The sequence below is a fragment of the Callorhinus ursinus genome, unplaced genomic scaffold (genome assembly GCF_003265705.2).
Source record: "Callorhinus ursinus isolate GAN/ISIS: 27379988/994484 unplaced genomic scaffold, GSC_fseal_2.0 scaffold19, whole genome shotgun sequence".
In the NCBI taxonomy this organism is placed as follows: Eukaryota; Metazoa; Chordata; class Mammalia; order Carnivora; family Otariidae; genus Callorhinus; species Callorhinus ursinus.
The window spans coordinates 1,640,892-1,662,718 of NW_027397081.1; the positions used below are offsets into that span (position 1 = coordinate 1,640,892).

Below are 21,827 nucleotides of genomic sequence, written 5' to 3' on the forward strand. Positions count from 1 at the left end.
CCACGTCAGGCTCCGTGTTGGGCGTGGAGCCTGCTTAAGATTCTCCCTCTCCCTCTACATCCCCTCCACATGCACACATCTCTCTCTCAAATAAAAAATAGCATTGACATTTTCACAATATTTGTTCTTCTAATCCATGACCATGGAACGTTTTTCCATTTGTGTCTTCCTCAATTTCTTTCATGAGTATTCTATAGTTTTCTGAGTACAGATCCTTTGCCTCTTTGGTTAGATTTATTCCTAGGTATCATACAGTTTTGGGTGCAATTGTAAATGGGATCGACTCCTTAATTTCTCTTTGTTCTGTCTTGTTGTTGGTGTATAGAAATGCAACTGATTTCTGTGCATTGATTTTATATCCTGCCACTTTACTGAATTCCTGTATGAGTTCTAGCAGTTTTGGGGTGGTCTTTTGAGTTTTCCACATAAAGTATATCATCTGCAAAGAGTGAGAGTTTGACGACTTCTTTGCCGATTTGGATGCCTTTTATTTCTTTTTGTTGTCTGATTGCTGTGGCTAGGACTTCTAATACTATGTTGAACAGCAGTGGTGATAGTGGACATCCCTGCCGCGTTCCTGACCTTAGGGGAAAAGAACTTAATTTTACCCCATTGAGAGTGATACTTGCTGTGGGTTTTTCATAGATGGCTTTTATGATATTGAGGTGTGTATCCTCTATCCCTATACTCTGAAGAGTTTTGATCAAGAAAGGATGCTGTACTTTGTCAAATGCTTTTTCTGCATCTATTGAGAGGATCATATGGTTCTTGTTCTTCTTTTATTAATGTATTGTACACATTGATTGGCAGATGTTGGACCAACCTTGCAGCCCAGGAATAAATCCCACTTGGTCGTGGTGAATAATCCTTTTAATGTACTGTTGGATCCTATTGACTAGTATTTTGGTGAGAATTTTTGTGGGATGCCAGGACTTTTTAAAAGTAGGCATCTATTTATTGGGCCTACCAGAAGTTGAAGGCAAATAATAGATCTTAGCCAAATATTGAAGCTGCACTGAACTCTTGTTTTTTTTCTTGCTATACATTACATAATGTATTCAAATATGACTATATGTTGCATAATGACTCCCATAAATGTAGTTTCAATCTGTCACCATACGAAGTCATTACAGTATTATTGACAGTATTCTCTGGTCTGTACAATACACACCCGGGAGTTACTTATTTATAACTCTGAGAGTATACCTCTTAAACGTCTTTACCACTGTTGCCTGTCCTCCATAACCTCCCTGCTATGGTTAACCAGCAATTTCTTTCCTATATCTGTAGGTCTTTTTCTGTTTTGTTTTGTCTCTCTCTGTCTGGTTTGTTTTACTTACCATAATACCTTCGAGGTCCACCATTGTTTTTGCACATGGCAAGATTGTATTCTTTTGTATGGGCTGAGTCCTGTCGTACACACTCCAGCTCTTCTTTATCCACTTATCTTTAGAAGGACACTTAGGCTGCTTCAGTGTCTTGGCTACTATAAATAGTGCAGCAATGAACATAAGGGTGAATCTCTCTCTTCAAATTGGTGTTTTCATTTTCTTTGAGTAAATATCCAGAGATGGAATTGCTGGATCTTACCTGTATTTCTATTTTTAATTTTTTGAAGAACCTCCATCCTATTTTCCATAGTGGTTGTACCAGTTTGCATTCCCACCAGCAGTGCATGAGTGTTTCATTTTCTCCACATTCTCGCTTGTACTTGTTACTTTTTGTCTTTTTCATATTAGCCATTCTGACAGGTGGGAGGTGATCTCTCATCATGGTTTTGATTTTCATTTCCCTGATGATTAGTGATGCTGAGCATCTTTTCAGGTGTGTGTTGACCATCTGTATGTCTGATTTGGGAAAAAATGTCTATTTAAGTCCTCTGCCCATTTTTTAATCTCTTCTTTTGTATTAAGTTATATAAATTTTTTATGTATTTTGAAGATTAACCCTTTATCAGATGTGTGATTTGCACAGATTTCCCTTCAGTAGGCTGCCTTTTCATTTTGTGCCTAGCTTTTTAATTTGATATAATTCCATTTCTTTATTTTAGCTTTTGTTGACCTTGTCTGAAGAGATTTGTCCACAAACACGTTGCTAAGAGCTTCCTGCCTATGTTTTCTTCTAGGAGTTTTGTGGTTTCAGATCTTACATTCAAATCTTTAATCCATTATGAATTTATTTTCACATCTGATGTTAGGCAGTGATCCAGTTTCATTCTTTTGCAGGTAGCTGCCCAGTTTTCCCAGCACTGCTTCTCAAGGAGGTCTTTTCCCCATATTGTGTATTCTTGTCTCCTTCATCCGTTAATTGACTATGGAAGCATGTGTTTATTTGTGGGCTCTTTATTGTGTTCCATTGATCTATATGTTTACCTTTGTGCCAGCACTGTACTATTTTGATTACTACAGCTTTGTAGTATATCTTGAAGTGTGGGATTGTGATACTTCCAGCTCTGTTCTTTTTTCTCAAGGTTGCTTTAGCTATTTAGGGTCTTTGGTGGTTCTGTACGAATTCTAGAATTATTTGTTCTAGTTCTGTGAAAAAATACTGTCATATTTTGATAGGGATTGCACTGAATCTGTACATGGCTTTGGGTAGTATGGACATTTGTAACAATATCCTTCTAATCCATGAGCGTGGTATATCTTTCATTTATTTGTGTTATCACTAGTTTCTTTCATCATGTCTTACAGTTTTCAGAGTACAGGTCTTTTACCTCCTTAGTTAAATTTATTCCTAGGTATTTTATTTTTTTATATATGACTGTAAGTGGGATTATTAATTTTTCTTACAATTTATTATTAACTGTAAAAATGCAACAAATTTCTGGGTGTTAGCTTTGTATCCTGTGACTTTCCTTAACTCATTTATAGTTCTAACAGGTTTTGGGTGGCATCTTCAGGGTTTTCATATAAATCATGTTGTCTGTAAATAGTGACGGTTTCACGTCTTCTGTTCCAATTTGGATACCTTTTATTTCTTCTTCATGCCTAATGGCTGTGGCCAGGACTTCTAGTACTGTGTTGCATGGAAGTGGCAAGCGTGGACTTCCTTGTTTTGTTTCTGATCTTAGAGGAAAAGCTTTCCGCTTTTCACCATTGAGTATGATATTAGCTGTGGGTCTGCCATATATGAACCTTATTTTGTTGCTAATGTCTCCCTCCCCCCTTAGTCCAGTTGCCCTTTAAACCACTGCTTTCTTGCTGTGTCCCAGGGTGGGCAAGTCTGAGAAAGGCCCCTCGGCGATACCCCCCCCCACTGCAGGTCTTCACATTGGGAATGAGGTTCCTGTCATTATCTTGTCTCCCATCTCTTCTCCCTTTTCTATATGGTCTCCTTATAGTTTGTCGTTCGTTGTGCAGAGCGTTTTAATCAGTTCCCAGCTCTTTTTCAGGAGGAATTACTCTACATGTACATGCAGGTTTTATGTGTCCATGGGAGGAGGTGAATTCAGGATCTTATGCCACCATCTTAGACTATCTCCATTTAATACTTTTTACCACAGTTATTTGTGCATGTTTTATCTTCTCTAACAAGATAATAGGCTCTTTCTGTAAATACTAAGTGAGTGAATGTCATTGGCATGTCATTTGAATTCATAAATTCTGCTTTATCACTAGCAATTGTTTGATAAAATATTGCGGATTTTAAACCGTCCTGTATTGCCTGGGAAAAATCTTTATTTTTAAGAGGAAGGGGGGTAGAGAGGGGGTTGGGGGAAGTGCAGAGGGAGAGAGAGAATCTTAATCAGGCTGCATGCCCAGCACGGAGCCCAGCATGGGGCTCAGTCTCACAACCCTGAGAAGACCTGAGCTGAAATCAAGAGTCAGATGCCTAACTGACTGAGCCCCCACGTGCCCCAGAAAAATCGTTTTATTTGTCTTCTAATAAGGGAACTATACTAGATGATCTCTAGGTTTCATTCAGTTTAGAAGTTTTACTTCTGCAATTCTAAGTGTGTGTGTGTGTGTGCACGCGCGTACACATGCACACACATGTAATGTTCAAAAACTTGCACAACCCTTTCTTTGCTTAACTCCCTGATTACATTTGTTACACATCATTTGAAGAACTAGAGGTGTACTGTGTTATAATCATCGGAGAGGCATGTAGGTGTTATGTTCAGCCTCAAACCTAATCCTTTAAAAAGAAAGTGGCTGACAGTCAGGAGTAAAGAAAAACACTGAGAAATATTGTTAACTTATATGCCTACAACCTTGCTGGAAGCCCAATCCATATATGCATATTGCTGATCATTAAAAATTGTGCTACTGAAGTCTTTATTTCCATTCTTTAAAATGAGTTTAAATGTTTTTAAAATAACCTTTACTGTTTTAGAACACTTTTAGGTTTACAACAAAATTGAGGTGAAGGTTCATAGAAGAAAAAAAAAAAAAGAAAAAAAAAAAATTGAGGTGAAGGTACAGACATTTCCCATACACCCCTGCTCCCACACATGCATCACCTTCCTCATCATCAACATCACTCACCAGAACAATACTTTTGTTTTTGTTTGTTTTTTTAAACCAAGGATGAACCTACATTTACCGGTCATAATCACCTAGTGTCCACAGTTGACCTTTGGATTTGCTATTTTATAGTCTGTGGGTTTGGACAAATTTTATAGTCTGTGGGTTTGGACAAATATATAATGATACATACTCATCATTACAGTCTGTGGGTTTGGACAAATATATAATGATATTTTATAGTCTGTGGGTTTGGACAAATATATAATGATACATACTCATCATTACAGCATCATACAGAGAAGTTTCACTGCCCTCAAAATCCTCTGCTCTGCCTCTTCACCCCCCCGCCCAACCACTGGTCTTCCTCCTGTCTCCATAGTCCCGCCTTTTATATTATTGGGACCCTATAGTAATGTAGCCATTTCTCATGGCTTCTTTAACTTAGTAATGTGCATTTAGGGTTCTGCCATGTCTCTTCATGCCTTGATAGTTCGTTGCTTCATTGTATTTATCCATTTATCCATCACTTCCCAGTTTTGACAGTTATGAATAAACTGCTGTAAACAGGTTGAAATGTAGTTTTTTAAAAATGTGCTTCACTGTGTTTACTGTGAAGTTTGCTGTTAAAGACAATATACATATTAAAAGAATCTTTGTTATTTAAACTTCATCTTATCAAATATGTCTTTGTTTTAGTCTGCCTTTAAGCTTAACAGACAAAAAGGTGTCCCCCCCCCCCCATGGACTAATAAAAACATTTGTATTATACAAGCTTCTCCTTTTTTACTGATTTTATTAATTCAGACTTTAAGTAAAAATCTGATTATCAGCCACACTTTAATTTTTAATTAATTTTAACAGATGCATATCTGTTACCGGGAACAACTCTTGAAATTTTTGAATTAAAATTTAATTTTAAGAAATTAATGATAGTATTAATTTGAAATATGTATGCATTAAATGTTACTTAAAATAAAAGATCATGCAAGCATAATTTGTTAGCTATGTTTAGCTAATGAAAATAGAAGGCGGATAATAAATATATTTCAGAGAGAGTAAACAATGAATAATTTAAATGTCCTTTATTGAAAATAGGTACTGTATGACGTGTTACTCTTTTAAAGGATAACGTCCAAGAAAAAATCATCATAGTTTGTTAAAGAGCTGTCTTTTAAGTTGTTTCTGTTTTTTAAAATACGCATATTATCAAGTGGTATTAGGGGCGCAGGAACATTTTTGCTGCAGGGTAGGAGGACTAGTCAAAGGCATTAGGACATTAATGCAAACACAGTAGCTTTGGAGTTTCTCCTCTTGTGCACCTGGCTGACAGATGTAAATGCTTGGGCAGATAGCAGGGTGTTTCAGCACATGAAGCATTGCTCTTCTGTACAGTAATAAACACGGTGTTCGCTAGCCTTCACAACTCATACAAAGTGAATGACAGAGTAGATGATGGTTGTGCGGGTTCGCACCAGCCGGACTGACAGACTGACGCAGCAATCACCAGTAAGTTACCTTTCCCTTAAGGCGCTTTAGCACCTGCCCGGAGTATCGCGCAGAAACAGATCAGGTGGGGCTGGTTCAGTCTGTCTCTCTCTACACCCTCACCTGTGAAAGGTGTAGAACACTCACTCTAGGGGGTGGGGGAAGCGCAGAAGCACACACGTAGTAAGAGTCGTACAAGACTTCGTGATTTTTATTGGTTCCAAATGACAATTTCTTATTAAACTCATAAAACATGCTTGATGATGATGATGTATATTTCTCCAATGGAATATAAGTGGGTTCATAAAATGCCAGATAAGAAGAAAAGACTTTTGGGGCGCCTGGGTGGCTCAGTCATTAAGCGTCTGCCTTCGGCTCAGGTCATGGTTCCGGGGTCCTGGGATTGAGCCCCGCATCGGGCTCCCTGCTCCGCGGGAAGCCTGCTTCTCCCTCTCCCACTCCCCCTGCTGGTGTTCCCTCTCTCGCTGTGTCTCTCTCTGTCAAATAAGTAAATAAATCTTTTAAAAAAAAAAAAAAGGAAGAAAAGACTTCAAAAAACACCTTTTAACAAAAAATCCTTTCTTCTTGGGCATTACCCTCCACTGTACTACTTGATTCAGAAAGGTGGCAAATTTGCAGTCAGGTCTGGAACTGGACCCCGTTCAGTTCTCATGACCAGGACTCGGGGGCCCCGAGGATTCCGCGTTTGGGCCGCGTTCTCAGTTCATCTTCTGAGCACACTTGGAGCGGTAACTCGTCACGATAAGTGCCAGCCCCCGTGGAAATGCTATATGTTAGATTAATTGTCATATTTTAGACTTTTTATTTGGAGTAGATTTTTACCAGCAAAAGGTTGTGCAAGGAAGCTTATTTTTATGATGGATGGATATTATGTCAAAAGAAAAATTACAATAGACCTCACACGATGTAAAGTAGAAATCTCTTTTTTTTTCAGACACTATTTCAGAGCAATGGAAATGGCGTAACTTTCTCATTGAACATGACTTTTACATAAGAGTTCTTTAAAAGATTTGTCTTTAAAGCTTACAAAGTTTTTAAATGGGTGTGTGTCTTATTTCTTCCACTCTAGAGCTGGGTAGAGAGAGCTGAGAAGCAGGCTCTTCTCTCTGATACACTTGACCTGTCTGAACTCTTCCACCCAGACACGTTTCTCAACGCCCTTCGCCAGGAAACGGCAAGGTGAGCAAGGTGAACTCTTGACGGGTTTGTCCATCTGCTTCCTGTGCTTTGGATCACATTCCCTTCGTAGTCAAGAAAGAAACTTATTAAGGGGTTGTGTTATTTCCTAATACTTGGTATTTCTTAACACAGCGAACTTTTAGTTTAAAAAGCATTGCTTGTAATTACGATGTTTTTATTAGAATTGAAAAAGGTGAATTTTAATTTTTAGAATGTGATGATTGATCTAGATATGCCCTGACAGTGTGGACGGAGGTGGGATGGAGCTATGTGTAGTTAAAGGAGTCAACATGAAATAAAAGTAAGCATGAAATTTCTCGGTCACACCAACCACATCGAGTCCCCGTGGTGACCACTTGGCACTGCACAAAAGTATTTTTTATTTTTGCAGACACTTCTGTTGGACATGCTGACCAGGCTTCCTGCTGGGGAGCAGGGTTTGATAGTTAAGATCAAGCTCTTTTTTTTATAACACACTTGGATAATTGAATCATGTAGACTGGTTTTTTTAAATGAATCAGAATGTAATAAAAGATACTTGGAGAAAGAAACTGAACCGAGTTTAGTTCTGTGTTGATTTGGGGGGAATTTCAGTGTGTAGTGCCTGAGGATTGTTTTATAAGTATCAGTGTTTCAGATCAACTAATAAGTGTGCATTTATGGCACACTTACCATGTGATGGTCCGATTGGAGACCTTGAAAATGAAACAGCAAGGCCGTGCATGCTTAAGGAACAGGAGATTGTGTAACCAGTTAACTTTACAGACTTGGTGTGAGGTCTAAGATATTGTGCATCGTTTAAGAAATCTGCTTACTTGCACATTGTAAATATTTCAGTTGTAAACAAATAGGAATATGTATACCGTTACTCTCTGTATTTTAATTCCTGAGGATTCTTTCTTTTTGCTTTACTGTTACAGGGCTATGGGCTGTTCTGTGGATAGCCTTAAGTTTGTAGCCTCGTGGAAAGGTCGGCTGCAAGAAGCAAAGCTGCAGATTAAGGTAGTATAGTAATTTTTGATGCTTATCTAAGTCTAAAAATAATATTACCAACTCTGATAAAGACTCTGAAACCCCAGTCTCAGAGTCGCTTATCTTTTTAGTTATAAGATCAGCAGAAATAGTTTCTATTTCCAATGTGAAAAGTCAAAGTGAAGATTTAGGATGAAGCAACTTGGACAAAACAAAATACTTTCTAATGCAAAAATAAGAATGTTAGGGACACAATATATTTAAAAATATAACTTTTGGTAAAAAAAAATGATACAAATCTTGAAGTTCATTTAGGTTTCCTGCTCTAAAATTCAATTCAGTAAATATTAACTATACAGTAAAGCATGTATGGTTTATGAAAAATAGACCAAGTCTTGTCCTCAGGGAGTTTACAGTTTGTGAGTTGTAATAGTTCGGTGTTAAATTCAAGCCATCTGTGTTGTTTTTTTTTTTTTTTTTTTAAAGATTTTATTTATTTGACAGAGAGATAGCAAAAGAGGGAACACGAGCAGGGAAAGAGGGAGAGGGAGAAGCAGGCTCCCCGCCGAGCAGAGTCTGATGCAGGGCTCAATCCCAGGACCCCGGGATCATGACCTGAGCCGAAGGCAGACACTTACCTGACTGAGCCCCCAGGCGCCCCGAAACCGTATGTGTTTAAAAAGAAAAAGAGTCAAGCTGTTTTTTGCAGCATAGATTTTCCCTGGTAGCTTTCTTGTTAAAAATCCATTACTTTTATAATAATAAATAACGGTAGGTAATCATGTGCATGTTAATAAGAAAACTAGGTCACAGTCTGCCGTGGACACCTGTCCCCAGCGACGGCAGCCTTCCTGCGCAGCCCAGCGCATTCCAGCCATTCTTGTTTCCCGTTTGCACACAGGGACCGCCCTCCGCCTTCTGCCCGCTGTGACCCAGCACAGCGCGTGTGGTACCAGGCTACTCTGCCCGGCCCGCGGTTGGTCTGTCTGAGGAGAGGGCAATGCTCCCCATCTTAAATCCCCACCATCTCTCCCAGGGCATCACATGCAATTCAGTCTTTACATAAATGTGAGACTACAGTTCTTCAACTGAGGTAACCACGGGCAACTGGCTTTTCAGAAGTTCTGTGTACATAGTTGTAGTTTCCAGTTTAACAATCTTTTAATTTTACTACTGTTTTATGACGTACTACATAGTTTATTTATTATGTTTATTTGTTGTCTGTCTTAATCCACTGGAATGTAAGTCCCATGAGAGTAGTCATTTTTTTCGTGGTTTCATTGTATCCCAAATACGTCAAACGATAGTTACATAGGGGGCGCTCACTCAAGCGCTTGTTGGGTTGTTGAGTTTGGGCCTACAACAGGAGAGGCACCATGGTAGGCTTGTCACGTCAGTAATGGTGTTCTCGTATGCCAGAAATCTTTTCATTAGTGACAAACTGGATTTTTCTCTTTTGGCTCTCTGTAGATAGCTATAAAATTTCCCCCTGAAGCTGAAGGGATCGGAAGGATTTTCCTTTATCCCATGGCATTTTATTTTAACCTGAGCCTCTAACCTGTAAGAACTACCTTCTCTATCATATGCTCTTGCCCAGCTGTTAAGGAAAGGGAGGGACACATACCATCCAGGAGCCGTGCCCTTGACCAGGTTGGGTGGTCTCTGGCAGCTGTGAGCCCCACAGATGGAATGTGGCATATTCTTCAGATCTACAGTGGTACAAACAGCAAGGGAAATGAGTTACATTCTGAGTCAAAGTGTGTTAATATTTCTGGAACTATGTTGCCTCTGTTCTTACAAAATGGGAATAAAATGATCAATAACCAGAAAACCCCAAGCTTCTATGTTATGTTTTGTAGATTGGGGAGAAAAGGCCAACAGTTAGTAAAACAATATTCTAATCTTAGTTCTCCAAAAGAGAACCCTGTGACGTTCCAACTGAGTCCTTGTTCTCTCCTTTATCAGTGGATTTAAATAATAACTTTCCTCAGACATTTATTTGTAAGGCTCTCTGAAAACATACATGTGCGGGAAGGTATGTATTTTTCATCATTTCTCTTTCAATCTCTACTACCTTAGACTGAATTCAACCACTGACGTGTTCAAGCAAAAGGCTGTAGTTCCCCAAACCAAGCAATATTTCAAACCCTCTAGACCTACTTAAGAGAACACGTATGTGTATTGATTTCCAGATCCCGAAATGTGGCCCTCTACAGCGTCCTCCCTGCCATCACTGATCTGTTGTTTGTTCAGCAGCCGTTGTGAAATGTGGTGCTGGGACATGCTTGCGTCAGGCTCCCCATGCACTTGCCACTCAGGTCTCGCCGGGAGCTCCGGAGCCCCAGCTGTCTACTGCGAGGCCACCACACGCCGAAGGCAAAACAACAAGTCCTCTGCCTGGCCGAATCAGCTTGTTTCCTGCAGTGCCAGGGCTGCTGAGAACGCACGGTTCCCTAGCGTACCGGCACGCTGTGGTTCCAGTGGGACCTGGTGGAGTCCTGTGTCTTCCTTAGGCTTTTCTCTTGGGGACAGCATTCTGCTCTGCTCCCCTTGGGCAGTCTCTGTGGCTGGGTGCTTAGCTCAGTGCTCGTATAAATAGAAGTGAAGCCTGCTCAATTCTTGATTTTCACATTAGGAAATCCATTTGCCTGGAGACTTGTTAGATCCTCCAAGCTGTGTTTCAGCAATAAAGGAAATGTTTGGGCCTGTCTTCTTTCACTCCTTCCTTTAAAGAAGAGCTACAGTTGAAACAAGGGTAGCCTTTGTTGAAACCATTCCAGTCCCTGATATTTTACCATTTTATTATGTAGACGATAGGGTATTACTTTTTTACATTCTTACATTTGACATTCTTACGTTGTAGTTTCACTCTCGGGAATGATGAGGCCTTTAAATTCCACCGATGGCCTTTAAATTTCATGAGAGGATAAGTCGTAGAGGGTGCCGAGAGAAAAGGAGAGATTTAGAAGGTATTTCTTAAAAGTGGCAGGACTGGGCAGTTTGATGGCCCAGAGGAGGCTGGGGGAGCCCAGGATGTGTGTCAGGCTCAGATGTGCCAACTACTGAAACAAGGCTCCAGAAACCAACGGTTGCTCAGCACCCCCTCCTTGTTAGAAGGGAGCAGTGGTGCTTTTACGTCTCAGTGTCTTCCTCCTACATAGTCAAGTTGTGGCACTATCAGCAGGAACTGTGTTCGCAAATTTCCAGGCAGACTACTTCAGCTTGAAACTTGATGAAATTTCTAGAAGGGGCCTTAAAATGTCTTACCTAGAGAGATTCTACCACTGAAATTAGCAGGTACTCTCTAAATTTTAACATTTTTTCCAAGGCTACCATGCCTTATCAACTCTTAAAGTGGCCCGAATATCATCACGTCAGTGTAATAGAAAAAATATTAATCTTAGGTATTCAATAATTCTGTTTTTATACCAGCTGTCTCACTAACAAGTTGCTTACTTTTTCTGTGGTACAGCAATCTTACTGTAAAATTAGCTATTCAAAATTATTTGTCAAAGCATACTCTACTATTACCTCCTCAGACCTATACCACTTCCTAAAACCCATTCTCAGCTAAATTCTAGTAAATTTTCCAACATAAAGTGTTCTCTTGACTCTAAATTCTATAGCACTTTCATTTAGCATCTGATAAAACCTAAAGGTACTAGGTAATATTTACAAGATTGTTCTGTATTGGGGCACCAGGGTGGCTTGGGCAGTTAAGTGTCTGACTCTTGGTTTTGGCTCAGGTCATGATCTTGGGGTCTTGGGGTTGAGCCCCACATCGGGCTCCACACTCAGCGAGGAATCTGCTTGAGAGTCTCCCATTTTGCCCCTTCCCTGCTCGGGTGCTCTATCTCTAAAATAAGTAAAACCTTTAAAAAGAAAAGATTGTTCTGTATTTTCTGTCAAGTCCACATTATGAGACTATAGACATGGCTCTGATACAGAGTACTGACTTGACCTTTGTTGACTAAATAAACTCAGGGTAGATCAGCAGTGCAGAAACTAAAAGAGTGAACACTTTTAAAGAAGAAATATGAGGGGCGCCTGGGTGGCTCAGTTGGTTAAGCGACTGCCTTCGGCTCAGGTCATGATCCTGGAGTCCCGGGATCGAGTCCCACATCGGGCTCCCTGCTCAGCAGGGAGTCTGCTTCTCCCTCTGACCCTCTTCCCTCTCGTGCTCTCTATCTCTCATTCTCTCTCTCTCAAATAAATAAATAAAATCTTTAAAAAAAAATGGTTTTAAAGAAGAAATATGAAACTAATATTACCAAACAGTTATATTTTTATTTTCATGATTTCCTAAATGTACACTAAGGTTAATCTAGAGAAAGAGATTAACTATTATTCTTTCAACTCTGCACAGTACGTCACAGATGTTTTGCATTCAACTTTGTGAGCTTTGTTCTTTTCTTTAGAAAATGATGTCAGAATCCCAAGCAGGGAGCACACAGTCTTCTTTAATTATGCTTTTCTTTCACCCTCTTGGAGAAAGACTAACTTTTGGACATTTTCCATTATATTTCTATTAATCTAATACCAACATACCTGCCGTTGCAACTACATTTTAAGCATTTCTTTCTAAACTATCTGCTAAATAAACAGATACAGACGTAAGGAAGTCCTGTGAACACTGGCCCAGGTCTTCACCTTCTTTATTCTCAGGTTAAATACCATCTTTGTTTTCAGAATACTTGGCGTACCTAGTCTGTTGCCTTGCGTCGTGTGCTAACACACAGTAACTCCTGACGTTTTGGACTGGATGTGGATTTCACGGGTTTGCTTGCTTCCATGACAGATGGGTGGCTTGTTACTGGAAGGCTGCAGCTTTGATGGAAGCCGGCTCTCGGAAAATCACCACGACTCTCCCAGTGTGTCTCCCGTTCTCCCTTGTTGTGTGGGCTGGATTCCCCAGGTAATGCAGCGCCGCCTTTGGGATAAGATAGTCTTGGCCTTGGCATTTTTGTTTACTTTCTAATCTCACCTGCATTTGAACAAATTTAGAGTCAAAATATTGTGTCCTTGATGATTTTTAAAATGTATGGGGCATTTTAAAATCTTTATTTTGTTATGGAAAGAATAGCATTACAGTTTTTAATTTCTAAGTAATGTATATCCTGCTAAGAAAAAAAAGCCTTTAGTGATAATACAGATTACCATGTAGTATGTTCCTGTATTTTGCTAGTTAGCCATGCAGACATTGGCGGAGTCGACAGGTTAATGCACATCTGATTTCTGCCAGACTGTGTCACTGCACTGGGAAGAGGCGGATGAAGAAGTGATGTGAGTGTGGTTGACACACGGTGTCCGTGAGTTTCAGGTGAACACCACAGCGGTGCTGTGCTCACCACGAGCGGAACCACCGTCTGTCCCCACACAACACCGTCGCGGTACCGTTGACCGTGTTCCCAGTGCTGCGCCTCCCACTCCCCTCACCCGTTTTGCCCACCCCCGGCCCCCTCCCCTTTGGCCACCCCACCCCCAGATTGTTTTCTGTACTTATGGGTCTGCTTCTTATTGTTTATTGGTTCATTTGGTTTGTTTCTTAGATTCCACAGAGAGATGAGACCACGTGGTATTTGTCCTCTGGCTTATTTCACTTGGCATAATACCCTCTCCGTTACCCATATCGCCATGAGGGGCAAGATCTCACTCTCTTCTGTGGCTGTGTGTGTATCACGTACATGTATGTACCCGTGTCAGAGGCTGCATCCTCTTGGCTGTTGTAAAGAAGGCAGCAGTAAACAAAGGGATGCATGTGTCTTTTCAAATTAGTGTTTTTATTTTTCTTGGGTAAATACGCAGTAGCGGAACTAGTGAATAGTTATGGTAGTCCTACTTTTAATTTTTTAGGTAACCTCGTGACTGTTTTCCACAGTGGCTGCACCCATTTGCATTCCCAGAGATAGTGCACAAATGTTCCTTTTCTCCGCATGCCCACCAACACTTGTTATTTCTTGTCTTTTTGATTCCAGCCGTTCTGACAGGTGTCAGGTGATGTCTCATTGTGATTCTTTGATATGCATTTCTTTGATGATAGTGATGTTGAGCATCTATTCATGTGTCTGTTTCCATCTGTATGTTTTCTTGGAAAAATGTCTACTCAGATCCTCTACCTATTTTTAATCAGATTATTTGTTTTTGGGGTGTTGATTTACAGAATTTCTTTGTATATTTTGGATATTAGTCCCTTATCAGATACATCATTGCAATTATCTTCTTTCATTCAGTAGATTGCCTTTTTGTTTTGTTGATGGTTTCCTTTGCTGTGCAGAAGCTTTTAATTTGGTGTAGTCCCAATAGTGTATTTTTGCGTTTGTTTCCCTTGCCTTAGGAGATATATCTAAAAATATGTTGCTAAGGCCCATAACAAAGATCTTACTGCCTGTGTTTGCTTCCAGGAGTTATATGGTATCAGGTCTCACATTTAAGTCTTTAATCCATTTTAAGTTTATTTTTGTGTGTGGTGTAAGAAAGTGGTCCAGTTTCATTCTTCTGCAGGTAGTGGTTCAGTTTTCCCAGCACCATTTATTGAAAAGACTGTCATTCTTTAATTGTGTATTACTGCATCCTTTTTCATGGATTAATTGACCATATGAGCATGGGTTTATTTCTGGGCTTTCTTTTCTGTTCTCCCGATCTATGTGTCATACTGTTCTGATTACTCCAGCTTTGTAGTATATCTTGAAATCTGGGATTGTGATACCTACAGCTTTGTTCTTCTTTCTCAAGATTGTTTTGGCTATTTTAGGGCCTTTTGTGGGTTCATACAACTTTTAGGATTATTTGGTATTGTTCTGTGAAAAATGCTATGGGTATTCCGATAGGGATTGCATTGAATCTACAGATTGCTTTGAATAGCATGGAAATTTTAACAGTATTAACTTTTCGAATCCATGAGTCTGGTATGTCTACGTTTGTTTGTGTTGTCTTGAATTTCTTTCATTAGAGCGCTACGGTTTTTAGATTACTCATATTTCACCTCCTTGGTTAAGTTTTTTCTTAAGTATTTTTTTAGTTTTGGTGCAGTTATAAATGGAAGTTTTTCCTAAGTTTCTCTGCTACTTTTTTTTTTAAATAAAGATTTTATTTGATAGAGACAGCGAGAGAAGGAACACAAGCAGGGGGCGTGGCAGAGGGAGAGGGAGAAGCAGACTTCCTGCGGAGCAGGGAGCCCGATGCGGGACTCGATCCCAGGACCCCGGGATCATGACCTGAGCTGAAGGCAGACGCTTAACGACTGAGCCACCCAGGCGTCCCCCTCTCTTTCTCTGTTGATGAGTCTGGCTAAAATATATCAAAGAACCAGCTCTTGGTTTCATTGGTCTTTTCTATTTTTTAGTCCATATTTCATATATTTCTACTCTTATCTTTACTTTTTTCTTTTATTAAGTGCTTTGTTCTTTTTTTACAGTTCCTCTAGGTATGAGGTTAGATTGTTTTTTGAGGTTTTTCTAGTTTCTTGAGGTAGGCCTACATTGCTATAAATTACCCTCTTATAGAACTGCTTTGTTTGTGCAGATGTTTTTGGACTGTTTTTTCATTTTCATTTGTCTCCATGAGTTTTTTTATTCCTTTTAGATTTCTTCATTGACCCATTAGTAGCATGCACTTTAGCTTCCTGTTTTTTTTTTTTCCAAATTTTTTCTTATAATTTCTATTTTCATATCTTTGTGGTCAGAAAAGCTTGACAGTGATTTCACTCTTCAGTATATTTAGACTTGTTTTGTGGACTAACAGGTGATCTATTATAGAGAAAATACCATGCCCACTAGAACAGAATGTGTGTTCTGTTGTTTTTGCATGGAATGTTCTGTGTATATCTGGTCTAATGTGTCATACAAAGAAATGGGTTTTTTTAATTTGTTTTCTGCCTGGATGATCTCTCTGTTGATGTAAGGGGTGTGTTAAAGTGCCGGACTATTATTGTATTATATCTGTTAATGTTTGCTTTGTATTTAGGTGTTCAGATGTTGGGTGCATAGGTATTCACTGTTATATCCTCGTTGAATCGATGCTGTTGTTATGCAGCATCCTTCTTTGTCTCGCTACAATCGTTTTAAAGTCTGTTTTGTCTGACGTGTGTTACTACCTTGAGGTTTTTTTCTACTACAATTTTCATGGATTGTTTTTTTCCATGTCTTCATTTTCAGTGTGTAGATGTCTTGGGGTCTAAAGTGACCACAAGCAGCATAGAGATGGGTTGTCTTTTATTATCCATTTATTCACCCTGTGTCTGTTGACTCTGGAGCATTTAGACCATTTACATTTTAATTATTGATAAGAACTTACTGCCATTTTGTTGATCATTTTCTGGTTGTAGTTCTTGTTTCATCTTTTCTTGCTGTATTTCCTTGTGACAGAGGACTTTGTGTAGTGTTATGTTTGATTTTCCTTTTACTTTTTGTGTATCTGTTGTTTCTGTTTTGCAGTTACTGTGAGGTTCATTTTTGGATCCTAAGAATATAGCAGTCTGTATTATGTTGATGGTCACATAAAGTTTGAACACATTCTTACTTAGCCCTTTGATGTTTTATGTATACAAACCTTCCTACTAGCTTTTTACATGATTGCTCTACTCTCGTTACTCTGTATTTGCTGTTACTGATAAAATTTTTTTCATTCATAACTTTGATTATGGTGCTTCCTTTTCCCCTTGAAGAAGTCCTTTTAACTTTAATAGTGATCAAGGCCTTTAAGGTTTGTCTGGTAAACTCTCTCTCTCCTTCAGTTCTGAATGTTAAACTTGTGGGGTGGAGTATTCTTGGTTCTAGGTTTTTCCCTTTCATCACTTAAAATATCCTTTCATCACTTAGAATATATCATGCACCTCCACTGTGGCCTACAAAGATTCTGTTGAAAAATCGGCTGACGTATGTATGTAACTAGTTGCATCTCTTTTGCTGCTTTTAAAATTCTGTCTTTATATTTAACCGTCAGCATTTTAATTGTTGTGTTTTGTGGTGTCAGTCTCCATGGGTTTATCCTGTTTGGAGCTCTCTGTGCTTCCTGAACCTGGATGTCTGTTTCCTTCCCCAGGTTAGGGAAGTTTAGAGCTACTATTCAAATAAGTCTTCGGCTCCTTTCTCCCTCTTCTCTGAGACCCCTGTAGTGCACATGTTGTCCAGGAGATCCCCTAATTTATCCTCATTTTTGAAAGTGTTTTCTTTTTCCTCTTCAGCTCGGGTGTTTTCCATTACCCTGTCTCCCAAATAGTTGGTCCATTCTTCTGCATCCTCTACTCTGCTGTGGGTTCCCTCTACAGTTTGTTATTGTAGTCTTCAGTTCTCATTGGCTCTTTGGCATGCTCATGGAGCTCATGTCCTCTGCTCTCTAGTCTGGTAAGCATCCCTGGGGCCACCACTTTGCTCACCTCCATTCAGTTCTTGAGACTCTTGTCCTCTTTCACTGGGAGCATAGTCTTCTGTTTTTCCTCATTTTGCTTGACTTCCTGTGCTCCTGTGAACGAGGCCGATGGCTTTGTCTCCTAAATTGGGTCTTGTGTACGGTCAGCCGCTGTGTAGACTTCAGGGCTGGCTGTGGCTGGAGCAGTGGCTGGGGGTCTGGAACCCTCTGCTGGGGCCATCCCAGCACTCTTCACGCAGAGGGCGCCCTGGCGGGACAGGTGCAGGCCGGGGCACTGTGGGCAGTCGATTCCTGCTGTGTGGTGACAAGTCGTCTGCAGTGCACGGGGCAGCTCTGTGCCCATAGCAACATGGCGGCACGACAGCTGGAGCTCTAGTGAGCACTGACGAGGCCTGTCCCATATGTGCCACATGGATAGGCTGTTGTCCCAGGGCTCACGGGGCAGCGGGCTGGCTAGGATACTCCAACTGTGTTCCTGCCGGTGCTGTCAGTGCCTCCCCAACCCAGAGAGGGTTCCAGCAGCTCCCCCACCACTCGGCAGATGTTCCAAGGCTGGACCTTTTATATTCTAGTTGCTCTTTTAAACTGCCGCTGTTCCCCTGTGACCCAGTATGTCCAGAGCTGGATCGGAGTGGGTGCCTGGGGCTTGCAGAAGCAGCGGGCTGGTGATAGCACTCAGACCCTGCCCTCAACTGCTGTCAAGGGGGAGGGAACGTAAACCATGGTCTTCCCCAGCCTCTTGACCTGGAGAGAGCTCCAGCAGGTGCCCCACTGGCTGGCAGGATTCCAGGGCTGGTTTCTTTCTTTTCCAGTTGACTTTTTAAACCGTGGCTTTTTTTTTCTGCACCCCTGTGCAGAGGAGTCTGCTTGTGGTCCCTCAGTACTGTCCCTCCCCACTGTGGTTCACCATGTTGGAGGAGGTTCCCTCTGTCGCCTGGTCCTGCACGCTGTCCTCTCTGGGGTCTCTCTGCTGTGTCCAGCCCGCCCTCAGCTGTCCTTCAGGTGGAGCTGCTCTCTAGCTTCTGACGTGCTGTCCATCGTGGACTCGAGTTCAGGGGTCCTCCTACATCACCATCTTGGACCCACCCAAAAAAGGGAAGAAAAGAGTCTTAAGAAAGACTTATTTCATTAACATTTCCTCCCTTTAAGACCCTCAATTATTGAAAAACTTTGAATAGTGGAATTTGGGAGACATTTGCCTTTAAAACAGGATACAGCTGTAGATGAAGCACATGACTTTTAATAAAATTTTAAAATGTAAGTATGACTATATGTAAATAGACTTTAACGTTTTGAATCTATATGTAATGTAAAATCTATTTCACGTACTGCTAACTATAAGAAAAAGTAGTGCATTGAATTTTCCAATAATTATAAATCTCTTCATAAAAAATAAAAAAGTTGTTCCCTAAAAGCATTCTGTTGCTGATAAGACTGTAGTAATAATTGGCAGTCATTGGTCCGAGACCTAAAAGATCATCCGTTTTTGTAAAGTATTCCCTTTCCCCCACCATGTCAGCTTCATTGTCTCCAAGATTGGAGTGACTTTTCACATAGAAAAGGGAGTAAATATTCCAGTCTGTCTATGTGAACAAAACTGAAAGTTATATAGAAAAGTTAAGGTTGGACTTTGGTAAGGGTTTTTAACCATAACATATAAAGTTGTATATGATCACAGAGATTCATTCAAATGGATCCAAATTAAGTGTTAATTCTCTGGAAAACAAAATTAAAAGCATATAATGACCTCAAATGGAAAAAAAAGTAGGACATGTATGTGTGAGGCCCAGCAATATAAACAGAGCAGAGAGAAGAAGTGCGTAGTTACAAACGCAGAAGAAAATGGCCTGAACAACACTCACGTAATTGGCCAGAAACTGAATGCAAATGAGGAACGTAGTGTTAGGGACAATGCCAGTCTGTCACTGAGCTGTATGCAAAGCAACATGATGTTACAAGACTCAGAATTATCGCTCCATAATATTTTACTTTATCACCTCCATCCTATTTTATTTACCACACTTTACAAACAATTTGATTAGAAAAATAGCTCAGGTACAGAGAGGAGGTAAAATGAATTTGAGTATTTAGTCAATAAAAGAAATGGCTCAGATACTAGTTTTTTTACTTTTATGAAAGGGATTTCCTTCATCGTGGGAGGATTGTGGTCCTTCCCCCCGACGGTGAGCTCTTCCTTCCACATGAACTGAGCACCTTTGTCCCTTCTTGGCCGAGACGAGGCGGTGGCCCGTGCGTCAGAACACGGGGTGCTGGGGCCCCGCGTCCCCAGCCGGTGAGCGGGGAGTGTTGGGCCAAGTCCCGACCCCTGCCCCAGTTGTCCTCCGAGACGCTGGACACTGTGCTGAGGAGCAAAGGAGCTCTTGTGCGCGCGGCTGACCCGGCATGGTGCCTCCCGCGTGGGCTCACTCGTCCTGTGTCCACAGCGGTGTGATGTTCCCGCACACAGTGCTTTACCGCGTGCTCGCCATCATCCCCGAACGCTTCCGTTCCTGGGGTTACACGACAAACCAGTTTCTTCCATCCGAGCGTCTTGTACTGAGTGGGCGAGCAAATGGGGAAACAAATACAGGTCTGAGTCGTAAGTACAATTAGAGAGGCTTGCGCAGACTGTGGCCGCTGAGGGAGGCCTCGGGTGGCGGACATGGAAGCAGCTGAGGGAAGGTCGTTGTCCTCGGCGAGGAGGCCGCTTCTCTCCGAACTGCAATCACAGTGGAGCAAGCAGCATTCCGGGACAAAGCACCCAGGAGGGCAGCTGCTTACGTGCACGACCTTCGGGTAACCTGGGAACGGCAGGTCCAGCCCGTGTGGGACGGAGGGTTCATATCCCGCAGTGGGAGGGGATGCACATGGGAAGGGGGGCCGGCGTGGGGTCCAAGATGGTGACGCAGGAAGACCCTGTCCTCCAAGACGCACCAAGTCTATGGCTACTGGAAAGCACTTCCTCCTGAGGAAGCCCGAGGGCTCACTGACCGTCTCTGCACCGTGACTTTGTATAGGAATCACAGAGAATGGCACAGGGAGCCCGCTCTGCAGAGACCAGCTGGAGAACAGCACAAGGGACGAGACAAGGTAGCGAAGGGAACCCCAGGCTGTGGGGACTGCAGCCGCGAGGGCCAGCCCTGAGGGACCCCGGCCAGCCGACTCATCTGTGCTGGGTGCAGGAAGAAAGCTGCAGTTGAAAAAAGCAACAGGAATCTAAAAGATCAGCCACATGACAGGGGAGCTGCTGCCCCGTACTCTGGGTGGAGGGGGCGGGGGGGCAGCGCTGTGCCCCTTCCCCATCCACCCTCACAGCACACGTGGGAGCAGGGTCCAAGTGCCAGAGACAGCCTTCTGCCCTCGGAGGGCCCGGGGCTCCTAGCCTACATCATTCTCAGGTGTCACACCAAGACATCCCTGTTCCACGTCACCACGGCACCCAGCATCGCACCAGGGCAACACCATGCACAGTATGTACCCCAGAACACACCCGCAGCTTGCTTGGGCTCCCTGGGCCAGAAGCCTCTGAGACTCCCACCCAGGTGCCCCTGCACGGAGCCCGCCAGGACCCCCTGACCATGCCTGCACTGGTTCCAGCTGCCCCCACAGGGCACCCCCCAGTGTGAAGCACCCCAGAACACTCAGCCCACACCCCAGTCGATTGCAGTCACCCTATCAGGGTGTGAGGGGGCACCCTGGAACACCGCAGCCTGTGCCAGCTCCGACTCTAGTGGCCGTGCAGAGTACCCCTGCTCTGAGCACCCAAAAACAATCCCGGCTTGCAACCAATTCAGTTTTAGCCATCCTGGCAGGGGGCCTCCTTCACAGAGGACCCTGGGACCCCCCGGCCTACACACCACTTCACCTTCAGCTGCCTTATCGGGGTGCCCTGCAGCCCCTGCTCACAGTGCCCCAGGGGCCCCAGCCCATGCCAGACACGGCTCCAGCCAGCCAGCCCAAGTCAGCAGACAATCTACGCCCAGTCAGGGAAGACCACTCTTTAACTTAAATAGCTGTCGACCTAACTTATAGAAACACACACAGAAGGTCAAGCACAATGTGGAGACAGAAGATTATGTTCCAACCCATAGGACAAGACCTAACTCCAAAATAAGAACTAAATGAAACTGAGGTAAACAATACGTTTGATACAGAGTTTAAAGTAATCCTAAAAATGCTCACCCGACTAAATAGTGGAAGATCTCAGTGACAGTGTCAACAAAGATACGCTAGAGTGGATCCACAGAGGATGCAGAAGGACGGATTGGTGATCTGGAAGACAGGGCCCCGGAAAACACACAAGCTGAACAGTGAAAAGAAAAAAGAATTTTT

At 42.1% G+C, this 21,827-nt stretch overlaps 1 protein-coding gene across 1 annotated transcript in view; it reads left to right on the plus strand.

The window, feature by feature from the left end:
• DYNC2H1 (dynein cytoplasmic 2 heavy chain 1) overlaps positions 1–21,827 on the plus strand; it is a 376,065-nt gene that overhangs the window by 298,170 nt on the left and 56,068 nt on the right. The window contains exons 86-88 of the mRNA XM_025893740.2: positions 7,048–7,157; positions 8,078–8,159; positions 12,928–13,044. Coding sequence (XP_025749525.1) covers positions 7,048–7,157; positions 8,078–8,159; positions 12,928–13,044 — 309 coding nt within the window. The remainder of the gene's footprint in view (positions 1–7,047; positions 7,158–8,077; positions 8,160–12,927; positions 13,045–21,827) is intronic.